The sequence below is a fragment of the Halyomorpha halys genome, unplaced genomic scaffold (genome assembly GCF_000696795.3).
Source record: "Halyomorpha halys isolate HHAL.00 unplaced genomic scaffold, Hhal_1.1 Scaffold70.1, whole genome shotgun sequence".
Classification (NCBI taxonomy): domain Eukaryota; kingdom Metazoa; phylum Arthropoda; class Insecta; order Hemiptera; family Pentatomidae; genus Halyomorpha; species Halyomorpha halys.
The window spans coordinates 246,581-258,948 of record NW_027108636.1 but is presented as its reverse complement, the minus strand read 5'-3'; the positions used below and the strand labels follow the sequence as shown (position 1 = coordinate 258,948).

At 30.4% G+C, this 12,368-nt stretch overlaps 2 protein-coding genes across 5 annotated transcripts in view; one reads left to right on the top strand and one right to left on the bottom strand.

The window, feature by feature from the left end:
- MBD-like (methyl-CpG-binding domain protein 2) overlaps nucleotides 1-8,809 on the bottom strand; it is a 74,095-nt gene extending 65,286 nt beyond the window's left edge. The window contains exons 1-2 of one of the 3 annotated variants that reach the window (XM_067046945.1): nucleotides 8,433-8,809; nucleotides 5,169-5,321 (exon numbers count right to left, since the gene is read on the bottom strand). In XM_067046945.1, the coding sequence (XP_066903046.1) occupies nucleotides 5,169-5,321; nucleotides 8,433-8,548 (269 nt within the window). In that variant the 5' untranslated portion in view covers nucleotides 8,549-8,809. The remainder of the gene's footprint in view (nucleotides 1-5,168; nucleotides 5,322-8,432) is intronic. The other 2 variants (XM_067046946.1, XM_067046947.1) reach the window with 2 other exon arrangements.
- A 172-nt stretch (nucleotides 8,810-8,981) lies between these two features.
- betaggt-I (geranylgeranyl transferase type-1 subunit beta) overlaps nucleotides 8,982-12,368 on the top strand; it is a 15,408-nt gene continuing 12,021 nt past the window's right edge. The window contains exons 1-3 of one of the 2 annotated variants that reach the window (XM_014438887.3): nucleotides 8,982-9,182; nucleotides 9,459-9,580; nucleotides 9,654-9,870. In XM_014438887.3, the coding sequence (XP_014294373.1) occupies nucleotides 9,079-9,182; nucleotides 9,459-9,580; nucleotides 9,654-9,870 (443 nt within the window). In that variant the 5' untranslated portion in view covers nucleotides 8,982-9,078. The remainder of the gene's footprint in view (nucleotides 9,183-9,458; nucleotides 9,581-9,653; nucleotides 9,871-12,368) is intronic. The other variant, XM_067046943.1, reaches the window with a different exon arrangement.

The following is a 12,368-nucleotide window of genomic DNA, read 5'->3' as shown; positions in this document are numbered from 1 at the left end:
ATAACATGAGGGTCTGGAAGGAAGGTTATAAACATAAAGGCTTATACAACAAGTTGCTGAGAAAATCCGCTAGGGGCTCTTATGCATTTAACGTTTAACATGACTTCAAATAGGGCTGCTCACAATCTTATAGTTATGACATTTAACACAACATCATGAATACCCCTAGTGATAACTCTGACTTTCTTCAATCAGATCGTCGAAACGGAAAACCTCTGACGCATGTCCCAACCAGTTAAAAAAGACCTTTTATTTATGCGCTTCTCGCAATTTTCCATCATATTCTATGGCTTTCTTTATTAAATATTACTTCTTTTTAGCTTTCTAACGATATATAAGGTGTATTCATGATGTGTTAAATGTAAAATATTTTACCATGTTAAATGCTAAAAGTATAGGATTGTGAGCAGTTAAGTCATGTCAAATGTATAAGAGAGAGCTCCTAGCGGATTTTCTGAACAACTTGCTTTATAACCTTTCCTTCCTAAACTTCATATTATTATTCAGTTCTAAGTTTTCATTAAAGTAATTAATTACAATATGCCTACATTAAATGAAAAGTGGAAGTTGTGTGAAAGTTTGGGTACTAAGTGCCTTGTTGATCTTCTCACTTGTAAGGAACAGAATCAAGATGAGCTAATTGAAAACTGTCATTATATTATTATTATTGTCAGCCATTGCTTTATTAGTTTTAAAAACATTCAAAACAATACTGACAATCAAAAAACAAAAAAAGAGTAATATGTGTATTTTTTTATACAGTTGTAAATATCAACATATAAATAAAAAAAAAAAAAAAAAAATGTTAATAATCAAATCCTTTTATAGTTTTCTATTTATCCTCTTTTTTTTTTTTTTTTATGACTAGTGAGTATACGAGATGGGTAATTTTTTAAAATAAACAAAATTAAAGGTGCCTTAGAGGAAGATCTTTATAAAAATTCGCATTCGAGCCCTGTCGAACTATTTCAATAAGGATAAGAACTATCTGGTGTTTATTCCCTCAAAGGTAGATTGTACTTTGAGGTTTGATCTGATAATGGTGTTTCGAATCCTACCTCTCCCTTCCACATTTCTCAGATACAACTCCATTGCCTGTATCTGACTTCTAAGTTTTGAAATGAGTCTACAAATCCGAGGAATAAGGAAAAATGGTCAAGGGAGTTTCTATCAGAGAAACAAAAAGGACCGAAACAACCATAATTTACTAAAATACAATACAATTTTGTTCATAACTTCGACCGCGGATGACAAGTTCACCACATTTGGAGTGGTGAAAACATCTTTATTAGCGCTTCCATTTCATCTTCCATTGTTCCGAACCATGTTTAGAACTGTCCAAGCTTCCACAAGCTACGATCATCCTGGGTTCTGCAGAATTTAAGAATTTAAACACTCCTTCAAAATTTTTTTTAAATAAAATTCATTTTTCATTCATATAAATTTATTTACTTATGTATTTCTTTATTTTACATACTTCCAATTAACATTTTGAAAATGTCAAAAGGATTTTTTTTTTTTACATTGTTTTAGAGTATTTCACGTAGCGAAAATGTTTTATAGAGAATGTGGTTGTATACAATAGCTTTCTAGAGTCCTTATTCAGTAATTCAGTTTTAAAAAAACACAAAACCTTCACGTATTAGCCTATTGTATTCATAGATTCAGTAGAACACACTGGTGACAACAGTGTGTCGTCATGGTTAAAAAAACTTTATTAAAACTTTATTTGGCTAAATATTATATTTTATTATATAATTATATTATGCTTATTTAAAATAAATTTAAAAAATCTTGCTTTTAAGTGGTTTAAGCCCCAAGTCAAAGTGCTAGTTAAACATTATATTAATAAATTGATAGAAGGATTATAAGTGGACTAGGTTTCTTAATCTACAATTAAAAAAAAAAATTAAATCTGTATTTTGTAAGGAGGTACTGTTACTAGACCAACGGTTGTGCAAGGAGTTAAACAGATAATAATTATCGGCCACAGCCAGATTCGAACCCTGGTCCTTGGAGTTAATAGCACAATGCCTTGCCACTGAGCTACCTACTCCCTTTTCTATAAGTCACTTAATCTACAATTGATCAATTTTATGTTCACTTTTATTTATTTAGAGTAATCCCAATAAATTTACTATTTCAATATCTAATATATCTTGTTTATTTTTTCTGTTTTTCAAAACATTCACAAACGTTAAATTATATATTTCATAATTAAATTTTTAATTTCTGACTGCATGCGCAACCATGATCACAATTCGATTAAAAATTCATTAAAATTAGAATAAAATGTAAATATATTCAAAATTCTTCATGTTTGACTTATTCTAATACAATAAGTATTTAAATGAGCTTCACTGAATTAAGAAATTAATCCAGTCAGCCCTGAAACAATAATTTTACCTATAGATAAAATTTTCCTTTAACCTGATTAAAATTAACTTGAAGTTCGCATAAATATGTTGATAACTGTCACCATTAAACACTGAATACCCCCAACCAATAAAAAGCTTTTGTTCAAAAGAAGGAAGTAAAATACAGTGAGTTATCAAAACTAATAACTACTCCAACAAAATTCAACATGCAACAAGCAAGGGAAACAACCTGATGGATATTCACAAACATGCAACCAACCGCTATGCACCTATTATTTAAACAAAAATGCAATTTACAAAGGTCAAGACTCAATGTTTCTCTTTTAGGGGAGTAAAGTAAATAAAGCTTATGTATGAATGATATGTTTACATCTAGTGAAACAATATCTAATGTCAAATTCTATTAATAATAATTTTTTAAAAATCACAGCAATCCATTGATTGATATAAATACACTCTGTTGGCTGTACACATCTTTATATTCAATTTATTTCTTCATAAAACCTTAGACCTCAAGAAAAGATAGATGAATTCAGTCCTACAATCAATCAAATCTATCAGTCAATAGAACCAATCCGCTTGGATATGTGAATCAAATATTCAAGTTAAAGGGAGAAAGATACACTACCAATTAACATAACTACATTTTCAAAAAAAACAAAAAAAAAAAAAACAGCGTTCTCATATTGTGATACTATTAAAATAAATTGATTTCAACAGTAAACTTAATGAAAAGATAATTGTAAGTTTGGGGTAGATGTATGTAGAATCTAAACAAATAAATAATCTATAAATTATAATCTCATTTTATCAATATTAAAACTAGGACTGAAAATTCAATTAGAATATCAGAGGGTTGTTTAAACAAAAACTTTTTCACATCGAACTCACACAGTTTGAAAAATATCAATTCTAGTTTTAAATAAAACATTTTAATTAAGAGTTTATGATCGACTTTAAAAAATAATTCATAAATTATTTCTGACAACAATTCCAATCAGCATCTCATGAAATGTTTTACTAATTGCCAACAATACATACAAAGGAGTAACTTGAAAAAAAAAATCGCGAGCGGCTGCTCCAGTACTAGAACACTAGAACACTAGTAGCTGAGTTGCTAATACATAGCATACTAATAATTCAGACAATAGAAAATGTTAAAAGGGATGAGAGACGATTAGTTGTGACTAGTCGAATACAATTTTTTTATTACAATTTATAGAGTTGACAATACCCAGCTAAGGTATAAAATAAATAATGATATAGGATTCCCAGTGAGTCCAGAATTTTTAGCCATACAATTAAACTAGTCCCTCTCAACAACCAGCCCCTCCAAAACATTACTTGTTGCAAGAGGGATGGTTCTTCCACTTCTGAACCAAAGTTCTTTCACATAATGGATAAATGGTGACAAAACTAATTTCTAATGCTAACATCAAGCTGCCAGTAATAATCAGATAAGTGACCAGGTGAGCAGCCCGATAAGTCGCTAAATAAAACAAATTCAAGAGAACAAGTAGAATGACCACATTGCTTTCTACATTACATAATGGTAAGCCAGGTTAAACGTTTACCATATGAACCCATTCAAATAAAAGAATTTGTGGACAACAAAGCTCTCATTTTGTCTGTCTTTAAGATCCCTGCCCTGTTGGTTGCTAAGGAACGACTTCATAGAAACCCAAGAGTACTTCATGTCTCGTAGTTCTTCCTCAATTTTAGATAGTAGAACATACTAGTACTGGTACTGGTATTTAGTGGGGGAAACAAGTCCGGCAAGTGGGCCTGTGGGTCCTTTTTGGCAACCCCTGACGGCTACCTAGGTTGCCGCTGCATACTAACCAAGGTGGGAGTGGCAAGATTTATTTTTCAGGACCGCCAAAAAATGAATGTTTAACAGCCCCAGGTGGGAATCAAACCCACAACGTTCCGAACCGAGCGCACTGAGACCTGCGCCCCAACCCGCACGGCCGTCACCTTCCCTAGTAGAACATAGAAAACAGTTATCTTCATCCTTATATATTACAAACATTTTCTTTTTTGTAATATTGTAACTTTTTATAAAGTATATTAAATTCCCCATAAACAACTCTAATTCAATTAACATCATGAAGCAAACATCTTGCTTCACACCCATGTTGTCTAATCCAAACCAAGTATTTTCACAGAGTATTGTTTTTCACAATTATCCACACATCCACAATTGAAGCATAGAATTGGTCCCTGAAGTTTGAAGTATTTTTGTAAAATTTACAAATTGTTCTGAAATTTATGCTATTTCAAGCAGTTATTTTAAGAAATGACCACTATGAGAAATTGCTTCCATTGGGACTAAATAATATAACAACTAATGGTAATAGTACTTTGATTTGCACTAATGTTATGGAGATGTTAAAGATAAACACCCCAGGTAAAAATAAAAGAATGAAATAGGCAAGACATATTCCTAAAAATAATAATCCAGAGCCGGTAAAATAAAATTGAACTACTTAAAATGACAAATATCTAAATTAATATTTAGTCTCAAAAATAACAGTATCACAAACATGAAGGAATTTCTTGAAAGATGTAAATTCTACATATTTTTTAAATATAACCAAAATTTTAATATTTAAATCAATTCGGAGAATTTGATAAAAACTCAAGGTTAAAAAGTTGATAAAAAATAGTTCAAAATAATTTTTACACTCACTAATACCCAAGAAACTTGAATCTTAACCTCTGCAAAATGCTTGTTATTTTGCTAGGTAAGCCAGGGTGAAACATTTACGAAAACACTATAGACTATACCTGTAATCAAATTGACTAGTTCTTGGTTTTTTGTGTCTACGAGCAAGGAGTGTATTACACTTGCCCGTTGAGAAATCAAAGGTGGTCAGGTCGATAGAATCGCTTATTGCACGAACCAGCTGTGGTTTGCTGTCGTATTTCTGTCCATCAGGGCTGCAATCACACACACCCTTCCATTACCCCCATAACCCAATTCCACTCATATAAAATAAATATTTCATGCTCAACAGTTTATCAACCGCTTATATTTGAAAAGATCAAATCAAGACACAGGAGAATTATCTCAATAAAACAAAACACATTCACAATATCATCGTTAAAATTCTAAATTAATTTAATAATAGATATTTATCTAATTTGACACACACATGAAAACAACTCATGCAAGACAAGACTACATGTTGAAATATTGGATCGAAAAAAGATACAGTAGACTCTCACTAATTCAGAGAGAGTCAACCCTTGAAAAAAAAATTAAGATTTGATTTTATGCAAGTAGTACATATACAGTCAATAAAACTGCATTATCAACACCCAAATTGCTGAGGCTTAAATAATGTAGTTAAAAATACCAAATCCTTTCACTTAAAATAAAATTCAAGCTATATGTTAAAATTTAGAAGTGTATCTATTTTGTCAATTTTTTTATTGTGGGATATAGTTAACCTTTTCATTAAGTTAATATTCAGTTAATAAAATGATAGTTTATGCTATAGAAAAATAATTAACTATGAGTTTTAAGAATATATATATACGTAGGTAAAAACATAAGAAACGAAGAAGCTTTTCAATACTATCCACTTCCTCGGGTATTTCTTTGTAACCAAGATGATTTTAAGTTCCAAACAAATGAAAGTTTCTGATTCTAACACAAGAAAATAGCTAAAAATAAATTTCTGAACAATGACTAATTATTGTAAAAATATTTTTAAGTAAATACACTTACATATAATTTTTGATTTAAATTTGATTTATTGCTTATGAAGACTTTTTTCCCATTCGATAATCCAAATTTTCACTAATCTGAACCCCTTTGGTTTTAATTAGTTTGGATTAGTGAGAGTCCACTGTAATTAATTCAAGAATACAAAAATATATCACGTACAACACACAATTTTGAGAGAAAAAAAAAAAAAAAAAAAAAAGAGCATCACATATTTCATTATATTGCACTACACAAAATGTCTCACCCTTTAAATTTCATAAACAAAAATCACACCACGAAAACTTTGTAACAAGTAAATCATAAGTATTAGTACAAAAAAGCAACAAAATATAATTCGGTCGATCCTTCTATAAACAGAAAGATTTTGGTATTATTTCAATATTGGATTGAAACATTTAACTTAAACAAGAATTAATTTGAAAAAAGTAGTCAAAACTACTAAGAACCTCATCAATATTCCTAAATAAAGAAAATAGTGATATTTTATTCTTGTAAGAATTTTTATTAAACATATCAACCATTTCTAGCCCACAGGGCATTCACTTCACTAAAATAACAACAATTTGTTTTAATGAGATAATCTCCCTCATATAATATAAACAATTGCAACCTTTAATTAATACCCAATTACAATAAAAATATTTTTTTCTGAATGTAATCTACCAGACATTATGTCAGAGCTTGTGTATTTGTTACAACTTTAAAAATAATTTTTTTTTTTTTATTTTCCACGGTTTGTCAATATTGTTTGTTATTTTAGCCTAATAAAAGTTCAGTGGACCGAATTGGTTAATATGTTAATACAAAATCTTATTGAAAGATATCTTAATATATATTATTTTTTGTACGCCACTACAACCCATTACTTAGTACGGGCCTCCACCACCAACTCCCGCTCATTGTCATGAGAAGAGTTCCTTAAATATCATATTTTTTATTTATTTTTTTCATAAATACCTTAACTGATAAGAACTTTTTTCAAATCATAATTCAATGGACAAATTGATAAAGAATTGTATCTCAAGATCATGAATCAAATAAACTTAATACTGCATTATTAGCACAGAAACAAACAGACAAAACATGATTTTTAATATTCAATTAATGCATATACATCTATAAATGCAGATTTTAATGGGCTAAAGAAAAAACATGAGGATATTAAAGCACTATTTGGAAACAAAATTCATAGAAAGATAATAATTTACAGACGTATCTGAAGAACAAACAAAATACTCTAGCTAATATATTGATAGATATTATTCTTACAAAGATTAATTTAAAAATAATTTCTAAAGCTTTGTTTATATTAATAAACAGTGCTTTCTTGAAATATAATGGACGGTAATACAGAATAAAATTGAAAAAGGCAATGTATGATAGATAAATCTCAACAACATAAACCGTTATTAGATAAAGTAAACATTGAATTGATAAGAAATAAAATAAGAAATGATAAAACATTTCAACGTCACCATCCTTTTTAAACAACGTTGGATAAAATTAGAATTGAGATTAAATTAACATATAATGGTCATTAAATCAGCATCTTCATGGGTTTAAAAATTAGCAAACGAAACTGATAGCATGTCTAAGTACTTGAATAACATTACATTATTGATAACTATTAACATATAAAAAATGTAAAATAAAATAACCACACCTAAAAACTAATTTTATATCCAAAAAGCCAGATTATTAATAACGATCAAACCAAATATGTTTCGGTACCAATGTAAAAGGCATGTTTCAAGATTGGCTTTGAATAAATTTATCAATTATGTGACGAATGAAGATAACTAGTACAAACAAAGAACAGAAAAAATACAAGACATGAATAGAAAATTCTTACAATAATTTAATAAACAGACTGAAACAACACATCTAAACAAATGCTAATTCATGAACGAAAGAAAAATGTCCAACATACAGCTACAGTGAAAGTTTTTACATACCTTATAACCTTGATTTAGGAATGAATTCATTTGCTTAAATTACAATAAGTTCAATAATTATAAAATAGTTTATATAATGTATGATAATGAAGCTACTCTAAGAGGGACTTTTAAAGTTTAGTGATGATAGCTAATTATAACTTGAATTATTAAGTTAAAAAATTCTCTACATTCAGTGATAAAGTATTTCTGAACATAGGCAAATATTAGTTAAATGTAAACAGTCATAAGGACATAAATCACAGCTTAAGTTACAATAAGAATAAAAAGCTTTCAACATGGATATCAAACTTTTAATTCTGGCAAATTATTAGTAAAATGGAATTCTTCCAAGGCTTCAAATTTGATAAAGTTATCTTCTACCTGTAATAACAAACATCGACTTTTCCCGCTGAAAGTCCTGTTTTTCTTATAACCTCTTCTCTTTGCCAGCCTTTTGGTAATGCCGAGCATTCAAATCGCTTTTTTTCAACTGACATATTACAAAACCCTTAATAATTAGAACTAGTGCCTCACACATAAACAACAATACACAACCTGTCACTGAAGACTTCTATTTCTTCTTCCCCAAATGTAGCCATGGCCTTTTTATTACCGGCAAAATATAAAAATTCAATCAAAATCATTCAAAGTTAAGACATTTCCTTATTGTTGTTTTCTACTTTAATAAAATACTTTGGATCAATTAGAATCTTTTTTAAAAAATAATTAGTGGCTCGAGAAAATAATAAAAAAAACTATTTCATTAAAATAAGATGTTTTTATCAAATGTATAGAAATTAAATATTTTTTCAGGAACCCTTAAATATGCGGCTTTTTACAAAGAAAAAAATAATAGTTGGCGAACTCTTTCAATTCAATTCAGATTGTAGGCGCATTAAATATATAGACATATTAATGAATAATTAAAATAACCTTTATTACAGTAACCTCCCTATTGTTTACTATCCAAGTGAGGTTGCGAAGTGATCGAGTCAGTGGAGGTGACTTTAAATCTTTTGATGGTGAAATGGAAGGAGAACCCGCAGAATTAGCTCGCAGAGAGCATATTAGATACCTTAAGCAATTTTTAAAATTATTACCTGACACCTTGTCATCCTATGATTCTACCAGGTACTAAAATCAATTGATGTTTCACCTCCTAAATATTGTTATTCATTCAATTTAAGCCAAGAATCAGTTAACAACTCTAATTAACCGTTGTAATTTACTTTTGCTTGTTCATTAACATCTTATGGTTTTATCGGATTTACATTTTTGAATTTTCAAATCTAAGCTCACTGATATTCGGATTAAATATATATACATTTTTTAATTTTAACTTTAAAACAACTATCTCATTAAATTGTCCATAATTTAAAAATGTATTTTGAAAATATACTGTTTTAGGTTGACAATAGCATTTTTTTCTTTATCCGGTTTAGATGTACTTGATGCACTAGATGAAATAAAGGATTCTAAAGAGAAGATATGCAATTGGATTTACAGTTTACAAATTTTACCAGATTCAGGTTTGTTAAACATCGAATTCTTCCTTTAGACTTATAGAAGTACCATCAATATTAATTTTTATTTTATCGACAGATGGTATTATGGATAGATGCGGTTTCCAAGGAAGTGATACTTTTACAATTAATGTTGATGACAGCGTTCAGTCATGCAATAAACAGTTTACAAGCGGACATCTTGCAATGACCTATACAGGTTTAGCCTCACTTCTTATATTAGGTGATGATTTATCTAGAGTTAACAGGACAGCTGTGATTAAAGGTGTAAGAAGCCTGCAACAAGATGATGGAAGGTAATAGTTAAATTTAGCTATTATTTATTTATTTAAGTTTTTCGACCATTAGGGCCATTATTGACTTTACAAAGTTAGTAGATTGCAATTGACATATTCACAAAGTGAGAAAGTTACATATAATTACAAAGTGATAATGTTATAAATTTACAATTACAATTTACATTTTGCAAAGTTGTAATTAGAATTGATGTAGTTAGTAAATTACTATATTAAATTTTGTATCCACTTATCCATGCTGGACACTTGACTATATGTGATCATAAATATTAATGATTTTTAAAAAGTGAAAAAGTTTTTTTATTGTTGTGGGATCTTCTCTCAACATCTCCTGTAAATCTGTAGAGAATCGGTGTGTTTTGTGAGCAATACATTCAGTGAGAATGTGCCTAATGGTGAGATCATTTCCGCAGTAACAACACATGCATGCACACATCGATGGATTTTCTTTTTTCATGAGATGACCGTGGATGAGTCGAGTATGGCCTATCCAAAGACGGGTTAATACTACCTCTTCTCTCTGTAGCAGATTCAAGTTTCTGGTTGGACGTTTCACTGTCTGTTGGACCATTCTTAACTTGTCTCTCTTGATGAACCATTCATCTTGCCACTCTTGCCATCCAATTTCTTTGATCCATGAAATAACATCTTTGCATGTTGATAATGTTACGACCTTACCTGTCTTTATAGCTAGTCTGGCCTACGAGTCTGCCTTTTCATTCTCGGTGATCCCATGATGACCTGGCAACCATAAAAACAAGACCCTATAATCCATGTTGTTCAAAGTTTTCAAATACTGCTTCAACTCTATTATTAATGGATATATTCTATTGAAAAGGGATCTTTTAAAGATTTGAGGGCGGATTCTGAGTCAGAACAGATGACTGAGTGAGAGTAGTTTAGAGGGATATTGCAAACTGCGCGATTGATTCAATCGCTTTTTAATGCAATAATTGGGGGTAAATTGCGGATGAAGTAATTATTTTTGACTGTTGGGAGTGGTGACAAACATGGTTCTACCTGTGGAGGATGTTGCTTCATTACATTTGGAAACAGAGTGAGATTTGGGTAAGCAATATATTGTAAGCATCTGTTAAGGAAAGAAAGACGAGTAATTAGTGCATTATAAGCCAAGACTTGATTACCGGATAAAGAGAAGAAATTATTAAGGAGGTGGTTTGGGTTAGATATGATTTTGGAATAATATTTAAGTGCCAGAATTTTACTTTTAACTAGTAATGGTATTTCAGATGTTTCCACGTGTAAACTACTTGACAGGTTGGAGCAGAAAGTCCAGTAATTATTCTCAAAGCGGTGTTTTGGATGGGAACTAGCATCTGGAGTGTTCTTTTGCTTATTGAACCGTAGGCCACACACCCGTAATTAATTTTGAACAATACAATTTGCCTATAAAGAAGGAGTAGTGTTGTCCTATCTGTTCCCTAAGTGGTGTTCCCAAGCATTTTAATAACATGTAACGCCTGTAAACAGTCAGCTTTGTTGATTAAAATTTAGCTATTAACATAACGGTAATTGTTTCATTCATGATTTGCTTATAAATTCAACCATTGACTCCTTTATAAGCCTGAAAGGCTCCATTTTTTATTTGATGGGTGAAATAATCCATTAGTGGTAGTTACTTCCGGTTAAGAGAAGAGCTAAGTAAGTTATACATGCAGCGCCTCCTTCAGTGTTTTCCAGATACCTTGCTTCAGAAGATAGTGAGGACAGCGGCATGGAAGAAGAAGTTTTATCAACTCTTCGACCTGCTAAGAGAACCCAAATTCATTAGACAGAGGCATGTAAAATTCTTTAACTCTCTCCAATTTCTTTCTAACTCCCTCATCAACGTTGACACCAGCTACACTGCCACTGTGACGGGAGGAATAGTTGGAATTAAACAATAAACTGTAACATTGCCCTGAAAGTGATAGAGACACGTTATAATTTTTAAGTGTTGGTGGTAAAAAATTATGGGTAGAAAATTGAAGTGTACCCCAGCACATCAAAATGTACCAGAATATTATAAAATAGAACAGACTTTAAACTTTTCACAAACATTCCTTAAAATGGAGCCCTGCTCGAGTCAATAAAAATAGTTCAGAAAATAAAAATATTTTTTCTCGATAACAGGTATTTTTGGAGTTGTTACTTCAATATCCTTCCACCTTCCTTTTTTTACATCAACAAGTTCTGAGGACTGGTTCCCCACATGTTTGTTTCCGATAGATCAAGAGACTGGTTCCCTTATGTAGTGTTGTAGTAACGTAGGTGGACTGGTTCCGTTTCAGTTACCTCTCATCTATATATCATCCTAGCCCATATATCATTTCTACTTACCTTCTTGCATTAGTAACCCTAAAAAGATGAATGAACATGCAGTATCAAGGTATTATGAGGTATCATCTTAAAATTATTCTTCTTTCTTTTTAATCAGGAAAACATAATCATTAGCCATGAAAAATAAATTTATATATATATAAAATATTGGCGTTGAT